At 44.5% G+C, this 23779-nt stretch overlaps 1 protein-coding gene across 1 annotated transcript in view; it reads left to right on the forward strand.

Moving 5' to 3' along the window:
* The first annotated feature begins 11 nt into the window (after window positions 1-11).
* Window positions 12-23779, forward strand: part of DMGDH (dimethylglycine dehydrogenase) — a 162224-nt gene continuing 138456 nt past the window's right edge. Inside the window, exons 1-3 of the mRNA XM_030193235.1 lie at window positions 12-377; window positions 3647-3821; window positions 13092-13190. Of these exons, the coding sequence (XP_030049095.1) occupies window positions 274-377; window positions 3647-3821; window positions 13092-13190 (378 nt within the window). The 5' untranslated portion in view covers window positions 12-273. The remainder of the gene's footprint in view (window positions 378-3646; window positions 3822-13091; window positions 13191-23779) is intronic.

Raw genomic sequence — 23779 nt, forward strand, 5'->3', positions numbered from 1 at the left:
TCAGCGCTTATAATCATGCCACCGCATTTCAGTTAGCAAAAACTTTGCGCGAAACTTTGCAGTTCATTAAAATGTCCGAGGTATGCTTAAATATCCGCTTTTGTTTTATTATATGGTATAGATATAGAATGAGGGGGGGGGGGCACCCGCTCCCTCAGGTTGGGGGAGGTGCATCACTTAAGCTCGTTTTAGCAAAGCTGGGGAAGCTGTTGTGTGTGTGTTTGGGAGCGAGCAGTGCTGCAGACAGCTGCTTGCAGGAGGAGGTGAGGTGCCATGTTCAGCCTTGCTCGGAGGTGCCGTCCCCTGCCGCTGCTTTCCCGGGATTGGGGAGCTCCGGCCGCCCTCTCGCGGGGTCTGAGCGGCTCTTGCCCGGGCGGGTGAGTACGAGAACGCGCTTGTGACTCTATGTCTTGAGGATCGACTTGGTTGGATTATAAGAGCAATCAACTCCTCTGTGGCCCTTCGTGTAAAGTTGCCAGCTGGTTTAATTTCTTTCGGGACAGATTGAGCCATGAAAGCATGCATTGCACAGGGTCTCCTGTTGATTTTAGGACTGCAGCTGAGTTCAGTCTGCTCCAAGAACCTGTAACTAATTAAGAATCCTCTACCCCAGAATAAGGCTCGTAATCTGTAGAGCAGTGCTTGCTAGTCTTTTTGTGGTCGAGACTCCAAGATAGCAACCAAAATAAAATATTGTGACCCCTCCCCCACCGTTGAAGGTGCAGACTGTAGAATAAAGATGTACCAATGGATAGCTCACCCAAATCATGTCACAAATGTGGGCTTTGTGAGCGCATTTGGGGGGTCCCTAAGCTGTCTCTCTGTACGGCAGAGAATTTGAGAAGCTGTGGTGCATTGGCCCCATGCATCTGCTCCCCCCCCCCCCCCAATAAAATGCACTGGGGTCAATGCAGCTACCCTTCATGTCTTCCTAAAACAAGTGTAATGCAAAACCTTTGCAATGCTGTAAGCAAACAACATGCACATTATGGCATTGTCAGAAATAAAAGCTGCACGCCGTTGTGTCAGGAGTAAACTATTTCCCTTTGTATCAGAGCAGGAGTGGAGATTGGCGCATGCACTGACAGAAAGGGAGATACACCAGAGTCCTTACCTCATATCTCCCCCCTGCAAAAATTTCCTGGAGGCCCAGTAGGCCATTGGACACGCTGACCCCACAAAATAATCCTTGATGACCCAGTAGCCCCCACTAGTCCCTGAACCCCCCCCCCCCCACAGAGATGTCTTTGGTGGCTCCACCCTTTACCATCAATATCATAGAGGCCCATTTTAACCCCCCTCAATACCCTTGAGCCCTGCAGAACCCCCAAAGTTGGGAGGCAGGAACAGTGCTCACTTGCTTCTACTCTAAAGCAGAGGTCAGTCTGACAAATAAAGCATCACTCCTGCTTCCCAACTTTAAAGGTGTGCTTGGAGGTTCCAGAAGGGGGGTTGGCAATTATTACTACTACTTATGACTTCTATAGCGCTACAAGGCATACGCAGCGCTGTTCACCATACATGAAAAGACAGTCCCTGCTCAAAGAGCTCACAATCTAAATAGGACAGACAGATAGAACAACTAAGAGGTAAGGGGATAAAAGGGTACAGGGCAAGTGAGTAGTGGTTAGGAGTCAAAAGCAGCGTTAAGAGGTGGGCTTTTAGCCTGGATTTGAAAACGGCCAAAGATGGGGCTAGACGTACAAGCTCGGGAAGTCTATTCCAGGCGTGAGGTGCAGCGAGATAAAAGGAACGGAGTCTGGCATTAGCAGTAGAGGAGTAGGGGACAGACGAGAGATTTATCCACAGAACGGAGTTATGGGCAATTATGGGGGAAAGTCTGTTTAGAACTGCAGGGCATTTTAGTGGAGTGGGAACCTATAGGCTGCCAGGGAAACCTGTGGGGTTGGGAACCAGGGAGATATTTGGGGGAGGTAGGGAGGGGTCACTGGGCCACAAGGGTATTTTTGTGGGGTCAGGGTCCAAATAGTCGGGTGGGGGTATCGGGAGCATTGGGAGGGTGGTGGATCAGTAGGACCTGGACCTGCAGTAGGAACTGTGTCACTTCAACTCAAATAACCCCTTTGCTCCCACAATGCGTCTCTATGCTGGTCCTATTCTGGTATAAAGATGCAACGTTAAGGGGGTATTTTACTTAGGAGCACTAGCGTTATAGCTCGCACTAAAAATCCACTGGTGCTAAATGCTGAAATGCCCATTGTATTTCTATGGGTGTCTCAGAGTTTTGCACCAGCTGATTATTAGTGCGAGCTAAAAAAAACGCAAGCAAGCTTTAGTAAAAGACCCCCTAAGTGAAGACTAAAAACTGCACTGAATTCTAACGCAGTCTTTACATTGGGAATAATTACTTATCAAGCACTTAGTGTGCCCACTGCAGTATCCATTAGTGCAGTAGTTTTACAGAAGATTTTCCCATGTTGGAAGGCTTTCTGAATTGGGGAGTAAAAGTAGTATAGGAAGATCTTGCCACCCCTACATGTTTACATTATTCTGCCCCTGCATGATTATATTAGGCCTACATCGCGAACAGGAAGTTGTGTGAGAAGGAATTCTCAGGCTGGTGCGAGCAGGGGGAATGTGTTGCTGCTCGCTGCTGGTGAAGAACTAAAGGACTTAGAGGTATGGGGGGGGGGGGGGGGTCGGGAGAGTGGAGTTAAGTGGCTCCACAATTTCCTGGAGGGAAAGATGTTGGAAGTCTTCAGCTGATGGGTCTTGGGGAATTCCTGCCAGCCTCTTGGCCAGTGGCGTAGCCAAGGGTGGGCTTCCACTTTGGGTTCAGGCCCACCCAGTAGCAGCATACATATGATGTGGCTGGCAGGGATCCCCAAGCCCCACCAGTCGAAAACTCCCAACAAGTGTCCCTCCTGCATACCTTGTAAGTAGCAGATCTTCGCCTGCAGCGAGCAGTGACATACATACTGCTTGCACCGGCCCCACAGCCTTCCCTCTGATGTATTTCTGCCTAGGCGGAAACAGGAAGTTGCATCAGAGGGAAGGGTGTGGGGCCAACATGAGCAGTGTGTATTAGTTGCTGCTCGCTGCTGGTGAAAATCTGTTATTTAAAAGGTATACGGGAGAGGGGGGATGTTTGAGAGACCATATGGTATGCAGGCGAGAGAAGGAGAGACCAAATCACCTGTGGGATGGGGCGAGGTTCTTCTGCCCACCCATCTTAGGCCCAGGCCCAACCAAAATTGGGTGTCTGGCTACGCCCCTGCTCTTGGCTTTGCCACTGCTCCCAGTCTTTAGTTTACATAGGCAACAGGGATATCACTGCAGCCATCAATAAATGGCCAGCAGAGGCTGAATTAATCTCTGAGGCACCAATACAGCAGGGAACTGTAGTCATGGGTCACAAAAATTATTTTCCATGTTTGTTGCATTACTGATCAGAACCTTATCAGAACCTTTGAAAATAGTTCTGGTTTGAATGTATAGTTATGGGTTGCTTGTCTTCTCCTACCTATGTAATTAGAGTAAACTGATACCAGTTCACCTTTAAAATAGTTTAGTTACTTTAATATGTACCATACGAAGGCACTAAGAGGCTTTTGAGTTGGCTTGTATGGAAATCCCTTAGGAAAGAAAATCAAAAAGCCATTGTCTTTTTTAATCTGTTTTTCAGACAAGACCGTCCATCTTCAAATTTGGGAAAGAGATGGAAAGACACGGCAGAGGTGGTGATCGTTGGAGGTGGTTGTGTTGGTGTGAGTCTTGCTTACCATCTCGCCAAGGCTGGCATGAAGGATGTAGTTCTTCTAGAAAAATCAGAACTGACAGCCGGCTCTACTTGGCATGCAGTAAGAAAAATATGGTTAAAATTACAGAAAATAGATAAAATTTTAGATAAGAATTTCTTATATCATCCATAAATGATAGAGTTATCCTAAACACACACTTATTGTTTTCCAGTTGGTCACCACTATTATTCACTGAAGAACAATGAAAAGATGAAGGTGTGACCACACCTCGAATATTGTGTTCAATTCTGGTCACCACATCTCAAAAAAGATATAGTGGAATTAGAAAAGATACAGAGAAGGGCGATGATAAAGGGGATGGGACTACTTCCCTATGAGGAAAGGCTAAAGCGGCTAGGGCTTTTCAGCCTGGAGAAAAGATGGCTGAGGGGGGGAGGTATGATAGAGGTCTATAAACTAATGAGCAGAGTGGAACGGGTAGACGTGAATTGATTGTTTACTCTTTCCAAAAATACTAGGGGGCACCAAATGAAGCTACAAAGTAGTAAATTTAAAACGAATCAGAGAAATTTTTTTCTTCACCAAACATGTAATTAAGCTCTAGAATTATTTTGCCAGAGAATGTAGTAAAAGCAGTTAGCTTAACGGGGTTTAAAAAAGGTTTGGATGGCTTCCTAAAGGAAAAGTCCAGACCCATTATTAAAATGGACTTGGGGAAAATCCACTGCTTATTTCTAGGATAAGCAGCATAAAATGTTTTGTACTTATTTGGGATCTTGCCAGGTATTTGTAACCTGGATTGGCCACTGTTGGAAACAGGATGCTGGGCTTGATGGACCTTTGGTCCCAGTATGTAAGGGGGTTATTTATTAACAGTGCACTGTTGCTGTTGATGCATTTTATTTACTTTAGTTCCCATTTTATGCAATGGGCCCGTGGTAAATAATGCATGTTAATGGTGTTAGGTACACTAACTGGTTGACGGACAGACGCCAGAGGGTAGTGGTGAATGGAATTTGCTCGGAAGAGGGAAAGGTGAGTAGTGGAGTGCCTCAGGGATTGGTGCTGGGGCCGATTCTGTTCAATATATTTGTGAGTGACATTGCCGAAGGGTTAGAAGGTAAAGTTTGTCTATTTGCGGATGATACTAAGATCTGTAACAGAGTGGACACCCGGGAGGGAGCGGAAAACATGAAAAAGGATCTGAGTAAGCTAGAAGAATGGTCTAAGGTTTGGCAATTAAAATTCAATGCGAAGAAATGCAAAGTGATGCACTAAGGGAATAGAAATCCACGGGAGACGTATGTGTTAGGCGGGGAGAGTCTGATAGGTACGGGCGGAGAGAGGGATCTTGGGGTGATAGTATCTGAGGATTTGAAGGCGACGAAACAGTGTGACAAGGCGGTGGCTGTAGCTAGAAGGTTGTTAGGCTGTATAGAGAGAGGTGTGACCAGCAGAAGAAAGGGGGTGTTGATGCCCCTGTATAAGTCGTTGGTGAGGCCCCACCTGGAGTATTGTGTTCAGTTTTGGAGGCCGTATCTTGTTAAGGATGTAAAAAGAATTGAAGCGGTGCAAAGAAAAGCTACGAGAATGGTATGGGATTTGCGCTACAAGACGTATGAAGAGAGACTTGCTGAACTAAACATGTATACTCTGGAGGAAAGGAGAAACAGGGGTGATATGATACAGACGTTCAAATATTTGAAAGGTATTAATCCGCAAACGAACCTTTTCCGGAGACGGGAAGATGGTAGAACGAGAGGACATGAAATGAGATTGAAGGGGGGTAGACTCAAGAAAAATGTCAGGAAGTATTTTTTCACGGAGAGAGTAGTGGATGCTTGGAATGCCCTCCCGCGGGAGGTGGTGGAAATGAAAACGGTAATGGAATTCAAACATGCGTGGGATAAGCATAAAGGAATCCTGTGCCGAAGGAATGGATCCTCAGGAGCTTAGTCGAGATCGGGAGGCGGGGCTGGTGGTTGGGAGGCGGGGATAGTGCTGGGCAGACTTATACGGTCTGTGCCAGAGCCGGTGGTGGGAAGCGGGACTGGTGGTTGAGAGGCTGGGATAGTGCTGGGCAGACTTGTACGGTCTGTGCCAGAGCCGGTGTTTGGGAGGCGGGGCTGGTGGTTGGGAGGCGGGGATAGTGCTGGGCAGACTTATACGGTCTGTGCCCTGAGAAGCACAGGTACAAATCAAAGTAGGGTATACACAGAAAGTAGCAAATATGAGTTATCTTGTTGGGCAGACTGGATGGACCGTGCAGGTCTTTTTCTGCCGTCATCTACTATGTTACTATGTAACTTGTTAGTAAATGACCCCCTAAGAGAATAATTTTCTAAGCCATTTCCGAAGATGAAGCATTGCTTAGTCACACAAATGTGCTTTTATAAAATTACCCCCAATATGTGGGTAAATAATTTACATAAGGTTATATTTGCATACTTCTACCCTCACGAAGCAGAGACATTTTCAAAGGTAGGGTTAAGGAGGGCTTGTATATATGCACTTTGGGGACAATTTTATAACTTGGTGCCTCAGTACTGCGTGTTGAGCACCAATTCTATAATGGCATCTTGGCACCAAGATTCCATTATAGAATACTAGTAAAAAAGGCCCGTTTCTGAGACCAATGAAAGGGGCGCTAGCAAGGTTTTCATCGTAGTGTGTATGTTTGAGAGAGTGTGTGTGAGAGTGACTGTGTGAGAGAGAGAGACAGAGTGAATATGCGAGTGTGTGTGACATAGAGTGAGGCTGTCTGTGTGAGAGTGTGTGTGTGAGAAAGAATGAGAGTGTGTGGCAGGGGCCCCCCCTCCGTCTCCCGCCCTTTTTCCCCTCCCCTTTTTTCTCCCCTCCCCCCTCCCAGCTTCAGGGTCGTGGGCCCCCCTTCTTCCGCCTTTCAGGGTCGTGGCCCTCCCTCCCACTGTCACGTTCAAGCTGGCTCCCTCCCTCCCACATTCAGGCTGGCTGGCTCACTCCGTCCCTCCCTCCGACGTTCAGGCTGCCTGCCTGCCTGCCTCCCTCCCTCCCACGTTCTGGCTGGCTGGCTCGCTCCCTCCCTCCCACGTTCAGGCTGGCTCGCTCCCTTGCTTCCACCCAAGTGTCAGTGCTCCGTTGTGATGCGAGAGCGGGGCGATGGTAGTCCTCCCTTTGTTGTAGGTCATTCGTGCTCGCGATGTGTTTGACGTCCAGATATCAGTCAGATTATTTTACAGTTGTAATATTAATTGGGAACAAACAGGAGAGCATTTGAAAGGAACTAGGTTAGATGCAATAAGGACTAGTTCTTAGCTACTCAGGTGACCCTGAATGAGCTTATCCATGAATGGGCAAAAAAGCAGTTGACATATTATAAATATTGCCTTGTTTTTTGGTAGTAAGTCAGGGAGCATGTTTGTAGAGTGAGTGAAATAAAGGAATAAGAGGCCAGGGAAGAAACAGGAGAACTAGGGTTGATGGGTTGGGGAGGAGATGGTATGAGAAGGAGATGAAGAATTGATAGGTAGGTAAAAGGTAAAAAGGAGATTGAAGATTAGGGGGTGAGAAAGGGGGTGAATTTTGAATGGATAGAAGCAGAAAAGAAAGAAATAGAGAAAAAGCTAAAAGGGAAATATTGATATATCTGATATAGGTGGATGAAGACGTGAGGGGAGAAATGACAAATGGATAGCAAACACTGGAAAGAGAGGAGAAGAAGGGAAGGAAAGCAGAAAAGAGAGATTGGGACCAACATGATTAGAAAATAGTGTCCTGACAAGAGGTAGGAAAAGTTTTATTTAGGGCTGAACATTGATTAAAAGTTTTATTCACACGATTAATCACTCCCTCACAGTGCAATATATAGATAGCAGACATAAATTCTCAAAACTGACATAGTTCAATTACTAAACTACAAATAATTTATCTCACCTTTGTTGTCTGGTGATTTTATCTTTCTAATTATCTTGTTCACTATCTCTGGTTCTGCTTCCCTGTGCTCTGAACTCTGTTTACTAGACCTCCTATCTATTCACTATTTTTTTCTGTCCTCCTTCACTTTCTGCCATATATTCATCTTTCACATTCAACTTTCTTCCATTTTTCTTCCTCCTCAAATCTATCTAGTTACCATTTCTTCCCTACCCTCCATGGGCACCATCTCTTCCCATCCCTCTTCTCTCTCCTTCCCCTCCTCTCCATGGACACCATCTCCTCCCATCTCTCTTCTTTCCCCTTCCCTCCACAGGCACCATGTCGTCCTGTCTTCCTTCTCTCCCTTTGCTTTCCCCTCCCCTCCATAGGCACCATCTCTTCCCTTCCCTCTATCCCATGGTCACTGTCACGAAATGCCTAGCCACTTGCCTGGGGTTACCCTGTGGCCACTTAGAGGGTCTATCCCCAGCACAGCTCAGGCCCACCTGCACCTGCTGCTTGTGCTCTACACTAACACCCTTCTCCCACCGATTGGGACACAACCACCTCTGGGCGAGTCTACCACTCTCCAGTTATCCCCAGTGATTTCTAGGTTACTGGAGCCACACTCCCAGTAGTCCCACAGTTCCCAGAAAGCACTCACAGACCCAATATAGAAACCAACAGGATTCTTTATCAGTCCAGACAGGCAGAATGAACAAACTATTGTGTTTATTTGCATAAAAATATTGAACAGTGGACAAAAATGTGCAAATAGAAAACAGTAACAAGTAACTGAAAAATGGATCAATTAGAAAACTAACTAAACATCTATATACTGTCTAAACAGTACATAGGAAGATCAGGACATATAATTGTTCACAGAGCCTTAGCGAAGAGATCTGTCTCCCTCTTCTTCCAGGCTAAGACTGAAGCAACAGCCAGCCACAACTGCTGGGTAATTTCAAAACTCCAGGCCAGTCAGAGCCCAGAACAGTCAAGTTTCAAATAAAAACTGGTTACATTACTGCAAGGCACTTCCTATTATCTGTGTGCCAACTAAAAGAAAGAAGTCAGTCCTCTGTAACAGCTTTAAGCATAAACATGCAGTATCTGCTGGTCAAACCGGAGAAATACACTTCAGACATATTTAAGACAGGAGAATATACAATACATTTTACAGGCTTAAAACACACTCTTTCTTTACAGTCACCATTTCTTCTCTCCCCTCCACTCCATTCCATGGGCACCATCTCTGTTCTTTGTTTTTTCCATCCCCTAAATTCAGTATATGTCCCTCTCAAATGAATCCTCCCACTCCCCCCCCACCAGTGATCCACATCTCTCTCTCTCTTCCTCTTTCTTCTGACACCTCTGCTTACCTCTTCCTGCTCTCCTCCCCATCATCACCACGCTGTCCACATTCTCTGTCTCTCACTCTCATGCTGCCTTTACCTTCCCCTCTAGGCCCTTCAACCTTACCTTTAATGCTGATGGCAGGCTGCTTTTCTCATCCGCCCAAAGCCCCTCTATGTAGTGTCCCACCTCCCCTCTGACAGAACTTCCTGTTTCTGAACAGGACACTACAGAGAGAAGCGTTGGGTGAATGAGAGAAGCATCTTGCTTTCAAAGTGAAAGGCAAGGTTGGAGGGTCAAGAGGAGTAGGTAGAAGCAGCTTGAGAGTGAGAGAACGCGGGCCTTGTACTCTAATGGGCCTCCTCTTCTGGGCCCCAACACTGCTACCCAGAGCCTCTCCTGCCTTGTCCCTGTCCCAAAGTGCCACAGACTCGTACCTCTGTGGTCACTTCCGGGTCAAGGGTGCTCGAGTCTGCTTCCCACACACTGTCAGCAGCTGTCTCTTCCCATAGCGGCAGGACCAGCCCAGCAGCCAGTCCCTGCAGCTCAGGTGAGACACAGTTTTTGCAGTGCTGGATGGTTGCGGGTGGAAGAGAAAGACCTAAATGCTGTATGGTTGCTGGTGGGTGAGAGAGACCTGCCGTTAACGTGCGTTAAAATTTTTAATACACATTAAACATGTACCTCCAAATTCTGTATAGTGCGACTTGAGTTGCATGTGCAAATCTGGCAAATTCTGATATGCACGAGCAACTCAATAGATTAACAAGCCAATCAGTGCCAATAATTGGATATTAACAAGCAATGATCTAGAGATGGAAATAACTAGTGAAGTAATTAAATTTGCTGATGACACAAATTTATTCAAAGTTGTTAAAATTGCAAGAGGATTGTGAAAAATTGCAAGAGGACCTTACAAGACTGGGAGACTGAACATCCCAATGGCAGATGATATTTAATGTGAGCACGTGCAAAGTGATATATGTGGAAAAGAGAAACCCAACTATAGCTATGTGATGCAAGGTTCCACATGACAAATAACCACCCAGGAAAAGGATCTAGGAGTCATCGTTGATGATACATTGAAGCCGTCTGCTTAGTGTGCTGCGGTGGCAAAGAAAGCAAATAGAAGGAATTATTAGGAAAGGAATGGAAAATAAAAACTAGATTTTATAATCTATGTATTTAAAAGGCACCTCCAACGTTCCATTGAAGCCTCAAGCCGGAAACTTGAGGCGCCCGAGATATCCGGTTTGGCCTGCAGGCTGCAGTCACTGTAGCTCCGCCCTCGCATCAAAACGCGATGACGTTGAGGGCGGGGCGGGCCTGCAGTCATTGTACCTACGCCCTCGCGTCAACACGCAATGATGCAGAGGGCGGCCCGGCGAAGACACAGCGGACAACTTCCACACATTCTCTGACAGCTGCTGGGAGAGCGCACCGAACTTTGCAAACTCGCAACCACGTCACTCAGGGACGGAGGGAGGGAGAGGAGAGGTGTGGAACTCGGAAGGGAGGCACGGAGGGGGTGTCTGGAACTCGGGAGGGAGGACGGTGGGGGGGATTACCCTGCTAGCGCCCGTTTCATTTTTTCCTGAAACGGGCATTTCTTACTAGTGCCTTTATAATGCCTGTTATAATCGCTCCATGGTGGAACTGCACCTTTAATACTGTTTTCAATTCTGGTCATTGCATCTCAAAAAAGATATAGCAGAATTAGAAAAAGTACAGAGAACGGCAACAAAAATGATAAATGGGATAAATGACTTCCCTATGAGGAAAGGCTAAAGCGGCTAGGGCTCTTCAACTTGGAGAAGAGGGGACATATTATAGAGGTCTATAAAATAATGAGTGGAGTGGAACGGGTAGACGTAAATCGCTTGTTTACTCTTTCCAAAAATACTAGGACTAGGGGGCATGCAATTAAGCTACTAAGTAGTAAATTTAAAACAAACTAGAGAAAATATTTCTTCACTCAGGGGATGTTTTACTGAACCGTGGTAGCGATTTTAGCTCACGGTAGAAACCAGCTGGAGGTAAACACCAAGACGCCCATAGGAGTATAATGAGTGTCTTAGCATTTACTACCAGCAGATTTCTACTGCAAGTTAAAAACGCTACCATGGCTTAGTGTGGAATTCTTAGTCAGAGAATGTGGTAAAAGCTGTTAGCTTAGCTAGGTTCAAATATGGATAATTTTCTAAAAGAAAATCCATAAGCCATTATTAAAATGGTCTTGGGAAAATCCTGCTTATTAGCAGCATAAAATCTGTTTTAATGTTCTGGGATCTTGCCAGGTACTTTGTGACCTTGATTGGTCACTGTTGGAAATGGGATACTGGGCTTGATGGACCTTTGGTCTGTCCCAGTATGGCAACCCCTATATTCTTATATGTTCTTATGTAATTGGCACTAATTAGAATTTACATGTATTACTCGCTAAGCATATTCTATAAAGTTGTCTACGTAAATTCTACTGCCCAGATCTCAAAAGGGGGTGTGGCCATGGCAGGAGCATGGGCAGATCGTGGGTGTTCTGAAAATGTACGCACAGTATTATAGAATAACCCGTTCTGCTCCTAAAATTAGGCGTGGGCATTTACACCCACTTTTCATTGGGGTAAATGACAGTGCCTAAATTTTAGTCACGTGGGTGGCGCTACACATATTCTGTAAACCACAAGAATTCGTCCTCCAGCACTGCTCTTTTTCTGCCGTGTGGCCTTCCCCTGTGGCTGCTTTTTCTCTCAGGTCATGGATGCGCGGCCTGAGGGGAAAAGCAGCCACAGGGGAAGGCAATGCGGCAGACTGTGAAGAAGAGCAGTCTGCTGTGTCTGTTCTTCCAGGTCCTCCCCAGCCTCCAAGGGGGGGCACAGCGCCGGTTTCTCCCTCCTGCTTCTGTCAGGACACGATCACCTGGGTCCCATCAGGAGCAGGAGAGAGAGAAACCCTGGCACTGGACTCCCCTTGGAGGCCCCGGGAATTTTGCCCCCCCCCCCCCCCGTTCCCCCTCTCGGTGGCCCTGGGAGGGTTGGGTGTGGTCCTTGCAGGGGGAAGGGTAGTTTATTCAAGAGGGGGCCCTTCCCCTGGGAGGGTCCTGGGTCATGCATGTTGTCTTTAAAAAAAAGCAAGTGAAAGCAGTCTTACTCTCACAGGTATTCTCTTAAGTTTTGGTACTTGATCTCTTCAGTCTGAGGAACAGACTGACAGTATTCACTGGCTGACCCTAATACTTTCAGAAGATAAAATCATTTGTATTTGGTTATTGGCCTGAGCCAATATTCAGCATTTTTCTGATACAATTATTTTTCGTAATTTGGGAACTTTTGTATCAGTTTTTTTATTTTTTGTCTACTATGTACTGTATTGCTTTTTGTTGTTTGATTTTATTATATATGTTTATACTGTATAACAGATTTTATAATAGGCAGTTTAGAAATGTTTTAAATACATAAATCTGATCTTGAATGCTCTAGAAGAAGATGACATGAGCAAACAAATTTCAGTGGAATAGTCTAGAGCTGGAGGGAGGAAATCAAGAGGTAGCATCGACTGACAAAACTGATGGATAATGACAGGTGAAAGACACTGTGTGGTAAGCAGGACAAGGATCCTCTATCGGACTCCATGTTTCAGTGCCAGATGCTGCTGTTACATGATATGAAAGCTCCTAATTTAATGACAGTAGTTGGAAGCTTTCTTGAAAGGAAAATCAAGATCTTATTTGTCATACTTGTAAATCTCCTTGTAGGATATCTGAAACCCCTGGACTGACCCAAAGTCAAAAGTTTACTATTGAATACTGTAATGTAACCCTGGGTACTCTCAGTCTGCAGATTATCCAGGCAGACAAATGACAGCAGTTGCCATACAAGAAAGAAAAAACCCCCCTTACCCTCCTGTTTACTAAGCCGCGCTAGTGGCTGCTGTGTGCTAATGCCAACACATTCACTTTGAATGGGCTGTGTCGGCACTGCCGCGCAGCTTAGTAAACAGGGAGGCTAATTTCATTGCTGATTTGCTAATGAGTGTGAACAGTATAGCTGAGGTCACAGGCTACATGTTTCTAGTTCTTTAAGAATTTGTACTTGTTTTTCTTTTTTTTTCTCTCTGTTTAAGGCTGGATTAACAACTTATTTCCACCCTGGAATTAATTTGAAGAAGATCCATTATTACAGCATCAAACTTTATGAAAAACTGGAAGAAGAGACTGGACAGGTGATGCTTTAATATTTAATTTGAAAATATGAATTTAGAAATATCTTTTTGTAGACAGTAAAAAATCATAAATACTGAAAAAAAGAATATCCCGCCAATAGTGAGATGAATAATGTTTACTGAAGTGTGCACAAATGCAGTCTTTCATCTTATTTGTTATGATTTATTTTAATTTCTTATATACCGCCTGAAGGCTATCAAAGTGGTGTACATTCAGGCCTAACTGGATAAATCATGCGATATCGCCGGATATACAGTAGGTGCTAATTGGCAATATTCAGCGGGAGATAAGCTGTTATCTCCTGCTGAATGTTGCCGGATAGATGTCTACATTTGTTTGTATACCACTCTGATACCCCTGCAAAGGGTGGTATATCAAATTTGTAATAAACTAAACTAACCAGTCAGCGGCCATTCCTAACTAGTTAAATAACACAATATTGGAGGGTTTATGTTTAGTGCACTGGCGTGATAAAAAAGGGAACTGGGTTCAATTCCCACTACAGCTCCTTGTGACTCTGGTCAGGTCACTTAACCCTCCATTGTCTCAGGTTCAAAATAAGTACCTGTATTTAATATATAAACCACTTTGATTGTAATCACATAAGGTGGTATATCAAATCTCATCCCCTTAACCTTTCCCATCATAATGCAGTGTAGTAAATAGGCTCATAAGGGGGAGGTTATCAAGATGGGCTACTGTTAAGTTGGGTTATTTTTAGGGGAGGGCAATGATTACAGATTTTAATCGCAATTAATCATGCACTTAAAAATTGTAATCGCACAATTAATCAGCTTAATCACAGCATGCATGCAGCCTTCATCCAGATTCTGTCAAGCTCTTCTCCCCAGCCTCTCCCCCAGTTTCTCTCATGCCCCCTCCCCAACCTTCATCCGGATTCTCTCATGCTCCCCTCCACAGCCTTCACCTAGTTTCTCTTATGCCCCCCATTCCAGCCTCTCCCCCAGTTTCTCTCATGTCCCCCTGCCGAGCTTTCATCAAGATTCTCTCATGCCCCCCTCCACAGCCTTCACCCAGTTTCTCTCATGCACCTCCCACAGCCTCTCCCCCAGTTTCTCTCACCTCCTCCTCCTCAGCCTTCATCAAGATTCTCTCTCCTTCTTCCTTTGCTTTTACCTCTACAGCAGGGCTCCTTCCTTGGCTCTCCTTTAATGCTGACCTGCTGTCCGCTTTTACCTCTACAGCAGGGCTCCTTTTCACCTTCCTCGGTGCTCCTTTTTGCCCCCTGCTCTGCTGAGCTGTGCAGGAAGTTGGGGAAGTCTCGTGGTTTCAAGTCCCGTGAGACTTCCCCAAATTCCTGCACCGTGGCGGCTCAAATATCTGTAGAGCCCGACCATAGAGAGATAAGGAGCACCAAGGAAGAAGAAAAGGAGCCTGGCTGTAGAAGTAAGAGCAGGTCATGGGTCAGCGTGTCAGCATTAAAGAGATCAGGCTACATTACAATGCACGGCCTGTGTTAAAATATTAATGTGTTAATAGCCCACCCCTAGTTATTTTAGCAGTGAGAACCTGTGCTAAAATAACCCGACTTAATAGTAACCCACATTGATGACTTCTCCCCTTAATGTCCATCTTCCCCTCCTCTTGCTGTCCAGTGTTTTTCTTCAGTACTGTTGTGAGCTTTCAGGCCATAAAAACATTGGAAGTGCACACTCAGTTAATAGAAAAGCATATATTTTTTTGTCCAGCTAACCGGTGTTACACTTTTATTTATTTTAAAATGGCATTTATAATCTGCTTTAACCAGCAAATGTTGGTTCTAGGAATGGTTCTATAATTAGGCCAAATGAGGCAGTGGCCTCAGGTGCCAATTTTTGGGGATGGTAGCAGAGACGCCTCAGACCAGGTCCACCAGGTTTTCAATTCTTGTTTCTGTCATTTAAAATTTAAATTGTGACAGAGCTATGGGGAGAGTTTTTCATAATGCAGGCAACCCTTAATCCAGTCATCCACCTGATCTATCCATGGTTTCGCACCCCATGCAACCCTGGTGGCTGCTGGTGCTGCTTTGTGCACTGAACCTCTCTCTGCTTCCAACTGCACTGTCTGCTGTCCAGCTGGGGGCTGACCTAAGGGAAAGAGAGCAGTTGAGGGGGTGAATTAGAGAGCATGGGGTGAGTACATATGAGGGAGAGCAGAGAGCAGGGCACTGAGTGTGGAGGATAATATATGGCAGGGGAGAGAGCTTATGTTTGACTTATTCTTGCTGTACACCGCCTCGAGTGAATTCCTTCAAAAAGGCGGTAAATAAACCCTAATAAATAAATATAAATGGGACCTTGCGATATCAGGACTTGGCCATCCATCTTTCACTCTGGAGGCGTGTCCTCGGGTACTTGGCTCAGGGAACAGTCACTTCCTACAATAATATCTATCCTTCTTTCTCCAGCACTGCTATTATCTCCCTGATGTACGTTTTCCAGTTACCCTTCCTTCTTTTTCCTGGCTTCTCTCAACTGCTCCTCAAGTGTTGGCTTATACTCAAGTGACCTATCCATTGCTTGAAGCTCCTTTTTGAGCTGGGCCCTCAAATTCTCCACCTCTTTTACTGGTTCTGGGTGAAATTGCAACTTGAAACTCATAGGGTTCCCACTGCCTGAGAACATCACCATAATGTCCCCTCAGCTGCTTCACGGTGGCTTCCTCATAGAACTCAGAGACCCTGGACTGGCCCTCTTTCTCATTGCGGGTCAGGCCACTCTCTTTCACATGTGCCCCTTCTTATCTTTGTTGCCCACTTAGCGCACACTTGGTTTGCCACTGAACCACTTCATTGACCACTCAGACTAGCACCCCCTTGCATTCACTTGTTTCCAGTGCACTTCGCGCATGAGCCCTCTCAAGCTCTCAGCTGGCCATCCGTATGGCATCTGCCATGCCCTTTATAATGTCTGACTCTTCTGTCAACTGCCTCCTTAAGGCTCCCACTTGCATCAGCTGGCGCTTGGTCATTCTCTTTTGACTTCCTTGAGTTAGTTCTCCAACCGAACCCTTGTCTTAGCAGCTTCCTTGATCTGGGTATCCATATACCGTAATTTAACTTTCTCAGGGTCTTCCTCCTGCAGACTTTCATCTGGGCCGTCAGGGTTTGTCTCTGGGCCAGCTGCCCTTGCAGTGTCTGCACTCTTTCATTCAACACCGACACCTTTTCTTGGTGTTCCTGCAGACTGACACACTCAGTGGTGATGTGGCACTGTAACCCTGTCAACTCCTGGGACAACAGTACATTCTCTTCCTGCAGCCGGATACATACATCTTGGGCTGCTACCTTTCTTTTACAGTACTCCTCTTCCCAGAGGCACATCTCCTGTATTTGACCATGGAGGTCAGCGATCCTGCCTTCCAATACTTGGACCTTCTCTTGCTCCTTCCGGCTCCTGTGTTGGAGATTAGACAGCTGTCCCTGTAGCTGAGAGTACTGTTCCACTGGCATTGTAGCTGCCAACTCTTGCTGCGGCTGCTGTACTTCAGCTTCTGCAGTCTCTGTTTTGGCCCAATAGCCCTCAGTCTGGACTTTCAACAGGCAAACTTGGTCCTTCAACTCTTAGACCACTTGTTCCTGTTGTATTCTCTCCATCCTTGGCTTCCAGTAGCTTGACTTTCTTTGCTACCTCCTCGTTCGTATTCTGGATTTGCGCGCACAACTTAATTAACAGGCCAATCAGTGCTGGTAATTGAACTTATGAAGCAATTATTGACACTAATTAGCATTAATTAGAATTTTGTGCACAACTAAGCGCATTTTATAAAGTGATATGCTTAAATTCTAAGATGCAGATCTGAAAAGGGGGTGTGGCAATGGAAGGGGCATGGGCGGGTCATGGGCATTTCTAGAATTTACATGCACTGTTATAGAATATGCCTGACCTGTGAGTAATTTAGGCGTCAGCATTTACACCAGGTTGTCATTGGCGTAAATGGCCATGGGTGTTGGGCGTATTCTATAAACTACGCCTAGATTTAGGTGGTCTATAAATTGCGCCTAAATTTAGGTGTGGTTTATAGAATATGCCTAGGCGTATTTTTCGGTGCCAATTGTTTTCATCATGATATATAGAATCTAGCCCATAATGCTAGTATTCTATCAGGCTTATTTTCGAATTGGCACTTGGACATCCATCTGTCAGAGACGTCCAAATCGGTATAATCGAAACCCGATTTTGGACGTCTCTACTGAAGTCAATCGCAAGGATGTCCAAATTTCAAGGGGGTGTATCGGAGGTGTGGTGAAGGCGGGACTTGGGCGTTCCTAAGACTTGGATGTCTTTGACCCATAATCGAAAAAAGCAGAGACGTCCATGACTACAACTTGGACGTTTTCACCCGAACCTGTTTTTATTACAAATAAGGCACAAAAAGGTGCCCGGAATGACCAGATGACCACTGGAGGGAATCGGGGATGACCTCCCCTTACTCTCCGAGTGGTCACTAATCCCCTCCCACCCTCAAAAAACATTATTAAAAATATTACTTGCCAGCCTCAGATGTCATACTCAGCTCCATCACAGCAGTATGCAGGTCCCTGGAGCAGTTTTAGTGGGTACTGCAGGGCACTTCAGACAGGTGGACCCAGGCCCATACCCCCCCTACCTGTTACATTTGTGGAGGAAGCAGCGAGCTCTCCAAAACCCACCAGAAACCCTCTGTACCCACATCTAGGTGTCCCCCTTCACCCGTAAGGGTTATGGTAGTGATGTACAATTGGGGGTAGTGGTATTTGGAGGGCTCAGCACACAAGGTAAGGGAGCTATACCTTGGAGCATTTTATGAAGTCTACTGCAGTGCTCCCTAGGGTCCCCGATTGGTGTCCTGGCATGTCAGGGGGACCAGTCCACTACAAATGCTGGCTCCTTCCACATCCAAATGGCTTTCATTTGGACGTTTTTGACTTGGACGTCTTTGGTTTCGAAAATTGTTGACAGTCAAAGACGTCCAAATCTAAGGATGTCCTAGGTATTTTCGACACAAAAGATGGATGTCCATCTTTTTTTGAAAATGACCTTTTCCCCGCCTCCAGATTAGGACGTTTTACAAAGGAGTCCAAATCCAAACTTAGAGGTTTCATTCGAAAATGCCCCTCTATAACTCCTGTGCCTAACTGTTTGACACACCTATGACCCACCCATGCCCTCCCAGGTCCATGCCCCCTTGGAGTTGTATGCTGATGACACAAAGTTATTCAAAGTCGTTAACTCATGAGAGGATTGTGAAAAATTACAGAAGGACCTTGTGAGACTGGGAGACTGGGCGGCTAAATGGCAGATGACGTTTAATGTGAACATGTGCAAGGTGATGCATGTGGGAAAAAAGAACCTGAATTATAGCTACGTCATGCAAGGTTCCACGTTAGGAGTTACGGACCAAGAAAGGGATCTGGGTGTCATCATTGATAATACACTGAAACCTCCTGCTCAGTGTGCTGCTGCGGCTAGGAAAGCGAATAGAATGTTGGGTATTATTAGGAAAGGTATGGAGAACAGGTGTGAGGATGTTATAATGCCATTGTATTGCTTCATGGTGCAACCGCACCTTGAGTATTGTGTTCAATTCTGGTCGCCGCATCTCAAGAAAGATATAGTAGAACTGGAAAAGGTGCAGCGAAGGGCGACAAAAATGATAGCGGGGATGGGACGACTTCCCTATGAAGAAAGACTAAGGAGGCTAGGGCTTTTCAGCTTGGAGAAGAAACGGCTGAGGGGAGACATGATAGAGGTATATAAAATAATGAGTGGAGTGGAACAGGTGGCTGTGAAGCATCTGTTCACGCTTTCCAAAAATACTAGGACTAGGGGGCTTGCGATGAAACTACAGTGTAGTAAATTTAAAACAAATAGGAGAAAAATTTTCTTCACCCAACGCATAATTAAACTCTGGAATTCGTTGCTGGGGAACGTGGTGAAGGCGGTTGGCTTGGCAGAGTTTAAAAAGGGGTTGGACGGTTTCCTAACGGATAAGTCCATAGACCGCTACTAAATGGACTTAGGAAAAATCCACAATTTCGGGAATAACATGTATAAAATGTTTATACGTTTGGGTAGCTTGCCAGATGCCCTTGACCTGGATTGGCCGCTGTCGGGGACAGGATGCTGGGCTCGATGGACCTTTGGTCTTTTCCCAGTATGGCATTACTTATGTACTTATATAACTTATAGAATACCGACTAAGAGCAATTATGTGCATAACTGCTAATTTGTACCAATTAGTGCTAATTAATGCCAATTATAGCCAATTAAGGCCAATTAGCATCTAATTAATCTATTAAGTTACGTGCACAACTAACCTTATTCTATAAATTGGGCGTGGAAATTTGCAAGCAAGTCGGAAATTTTGGTGTGCAATTTCTAGAAATAGGAGGATATCTTACACATTTGTAACCCTAACACTACTGTAAACTGACTCTTCCTCCTCAAGTTCCTGCCCCTTTACAGGCAAAAGAGCTGTTAACTAACTGGCTTTTGCCAAATGGAAACATTTTGTAATACAGCGTTCATGTTACAAAGTACATCTCTGTTAGGCTGTCTGGTTAACTGAGACACAGCATTTTTTCCCTCGAAATCATAATACCCAATGTACCAGGTGTGTGATTCCCAAACAAAGTCCATTTACAGTGAAGATTGGCAAGAAAGCTATTCTATTTGTAGTTCATTAACAAGGGTAGTTCAAAACAATTGTTTGCTACTCTTGCAGCAATGAATTTGTTCTAGCAGTGTGTACAGTCAATTACATTTTATTCTTCCCTGGCAAGATGTAAATTTACTCCTAGTTGCTGCTTGCACAATCCTCCCTGGTGTAGTTGATAACATTGTAAGATGGAGCAGACATTTTTATTAGGTATAGTCTCAGTTAGGCATTCTTGTTGAAGCAGTCTGGTAACCTACTAGTTTCCAAGGTTGTCAGTATTTGTCCTCATTTTATAGTTCAATAATTTTTATTGATGATGTAACAGACTTGGCAATCAACATTCACAATACAAAACCATATGAAACAATATTAACAATGTACATTCGTGGTGATAAGCTCATCATCAACGTTTTGATATTTCTCCCCTATCTTCCCCCTTTCCCTCCCCTCACCCCTTCACAAATTAATTCAAACTACTTGTTAACATTCTGAACATAATATAGGCCAATTAAGTCCTCATTTTAAAAATTCTATATTGGTAGCTTCTGTTCGTCCAGGTGCAAACATTTCTGTACTCAAATGGTCCTCATCAGCCTCCTGTCTCAGATGATCTCTCTTGTGCTCAATGTATCTCTACTGGAGATTTACCTTTGGACTCTTCTGGAATATTGGAGAGACCAGTCCAGTCTCTCCAGTGCCCAACATCTTCCTCATGGTATTAGGGAGCTGAGCACCTTGCTTTTCCTCTTTCCAAAGTCAAGTTCAGAACTGAAAGTTTCCTACAGGAATCCCACATTGGCACGGGGGGAAGGAGGAGGCCTCAGGGGCCTGGGTTCTTCCACTTTAGACTAAGGGCCACTCCAAAACTGTAGCACCAAATGCATGGTGGCTGGATTGCTCAAGCCAAAGAGATTCGCTGCCGGAGTCCGAGGCCCTGCTTTGGGCAGCAGGAAGTCAGAGGGGTGCTCCAGCCACTGGTGCCAGCATTCCCACTTATGCTCAGTTCATGCAATTGAACGGAACGTGTGTGGAAGTGCTGGTGTCGAAGGCCAGAACACTTCCTTGCTCTCAGGCGGCACAACCTCGTGCTCCGGCAGAAAATGTCCTTGGCTGGAGGGGCTTGAGCATCCCCACCAGCAAAGGTATGATTGTGGGGAGAGGTGTCAGTGGTAGGGGAAGGGGCTCAGAGGAAATGCTTGCCCCCCATCCCGAATCAGTTTCTGGCTATGCCCCTGCTATTGACAGAACACAAAATCTACTCTTTCCTCTAGGTGCTAGAATATTCTCAATACCAGGAAATGTAATTTCTATAATATGTTTATTTTTATTTTTATTTAAAACTTTCTATACTACTCTATCTGATAGGCAGATCAGATTGGTTTACAATACTAACATTTGAGGCTTATATTTTATTAAACTTGATTGATGATATACTGATACTGGTCCCGCTGCTTATGATTGCAATTAAAATTAAGTCTTTTTGTTAAAGTTTTAAGAAATTTATACAATATATATTCAAATAAAATTAAAATAAGGAATAAGATGAAAAACTTGGACCGGTGAAGAGGCAAGGTGAGCTAAGAGATATTCTGACTCTTATGAAATGAGTCGCCACTGAGGTCTGAGATTGTAAAGAATTAGGAAGCATAGAAACAGAGAAAATGGTAGCAGATAAAGGGTATATGGTCCATCCAGTCTGCCTGTTCATATCATCTGCTATCTCTTCCTCCCTCTAAGAGATTCCACATGCCTGTCCCATGCTTTCTTCAATTTATATACAGTCCTTGTCTCCATTACCTCCACCACCAGGTCATTCCACACATCCACCACCCTTTCCATAAAGAAATATTTCCATAATTACTTTTGAGTCTATCCCCTTCAACTTCATCGTATGCCTTCTTGTTCCAGAGCTTCCTTTCAGATGAAAGAGAACTGTCTCCTGTGCATTTATGCCATGGAGATATTTAAGTATCTCAATCATAGCTCCTCTCACTCATCTTTCCTCCAAGGTATACATATTGAGGTCTATGAGTCTGTCTCTATAGCCCAAGTGTATGACCTTGCATTTTTTAGGATTAAATCTTAGAGCCTCAAGCAGTCTGCTGGCTGTTTATTTTTCTTTTATTTTAGTGATTTACTTTATTTCTCCGCTGTATGACACTCTGTCCGCCACTCTAGTGGTCTTTGAAGTTAAGGCTTTTAAAGTGTTTATTTTTGTTTGTAATTTCTATTTCCCTGTGTTTAGACCATTTTCTTAGTTTATGACATAATGAGGCATATTTTCAAAGCACTTAGCCTTCCAAAGTTCCATAGGTTTCTATGGAACTTTGGAAGGCTAAGTGCTTTGAAAATATGCCTCAATGTATCTTTCAAGTGTTGTTTTTTCACTTGTGTATTTGTTAAATTGCATATAAAAATCCCACTAATCAAATGTTAGGGAAAATGAACGTTATTTAAAATATAGGAATGCCAAAGGGCCCTTACATTAGGAAAAGGTACTGTATAGAAACAAAACTTGTGGGATTTTGGTGGTTAGAAATCCAAAGTTGCTCATATATGTTACAGATATTCTCTGAAGACACCAGTTCACCAGTCACACAAGTGGGTCACCTGACTGTGCTTAGCACCAAATGAACAGATTGTTTCAGAGCTTCCTAGATAATAGAAAAGTTTTCACAGACCATGCCTGATAGTTCCCATATTGAAGTAATCTCACAGTTCCCCTCAGTTTTATATATTCATTTTGACTGGGGAGAGAACTGTTTCAAAGGAGAGGTGAGGGATTTGTGTGACTGGTGAACTATTATCTTCAGAGAACGTTAACTTAAATCCTAATAAATAAATAAAACTTTGGGTCCTATTTACTAAGCTGCACTGTAGGCGTGCTAATTTTTAGCATGTGCTAAAAAGTTAGTGCGCCTACAGCATGGCTTAGTAAACAGGGTCCTTTATTTTCTCTGAAGACAAACAGATTTACCAAGGGCCCTATTTACTAAGCTGCGCTGTAGGCGCACAAACTTTTTAGCGCGCTAAAATGTTTGCATGCCTACAGCATGGCTTAGTAAACAAGGCTCCAAGTCACAGAAGTGTGTTTTCTAATTAACGTCTTCTTTTACAAAGCTGTGCTAGTGATTCCTGCGCGGTAAGTGAGAGGAAGCCCATTCATTTTACAGAAAACGGCCAAAAATCCAGTGGTGAACATAGCCATTTTCAAACCAGAAAAATATTTCTTTACTCATCTAGTAAATAAACTCTGGAATTCACAGAGAATGTGGTAAAAGCAGTTAGCAGGGTTTAAAAAAGGTTTGGATAATTTCCTAAATGAAAAGTCCATAAACCATTATTAAGATGGATGGGAAAATCCACTGCATATTCTAGGATAAGCAGCATAAAACCTGTTTTGCTGTTGTGGGATCTTGCCAGGTACTTGTTGGAAACAGGATACTGGGCTTGATGTGGACCTTCGGTCTGTCCCAGTATGGCAGTGCTTATGTTCTTATGCTTTTATATCCAACTTTTTGTTTCAAAAATGGTCATTTGCTAGATGTGTTTCTGCTCACTGCGTCTGTCTTTTTGGACCATTTTCGAAAAAAAAAAAAAAAAAAAAAGTTAAAGGGAAAAATGCACAAATACAATCATTGGGATGTATGAGGGGGCCAGCATTCTTAGTAGACTGGCCACACAGACATCCCAGCAGAACAGTGGGGCATCCTAGGGGGCACTGCAGTGGACTTCACAGAAAAGGTCCCAGGTACACATCTTACCACAACCCTCTTGTATTGTATGGTGAGCCCTCCAAAACTCACCAAAATCCTACTGTACCCAACTGTGCACCACTACAATAGCCCTTATGTCTGTAGGTGTCACCTATTTGTAGGTACAGTAGGTTTTTGGTGGGTTTTGGAGGGCTCACACTTCCCACCACAAGTATAACAGTTATAGTGGA

The sequence above is a fragment of the Microcaecilia unicolor genome, chromosome 2 (assembly GCF_901765095.1).
Source record: "Microcaecilia unicolor chromosome 2, aMicUni1.1, whole genome shotgun sequence".
NCBI classification, from domain to species: domain Eukaryota; kingdom Metazoa; phylum Chordata; class Amphibia; order Gymnophiona; family Siphonopidae; genus Microcaecilia; species Microcaecilia unicolor.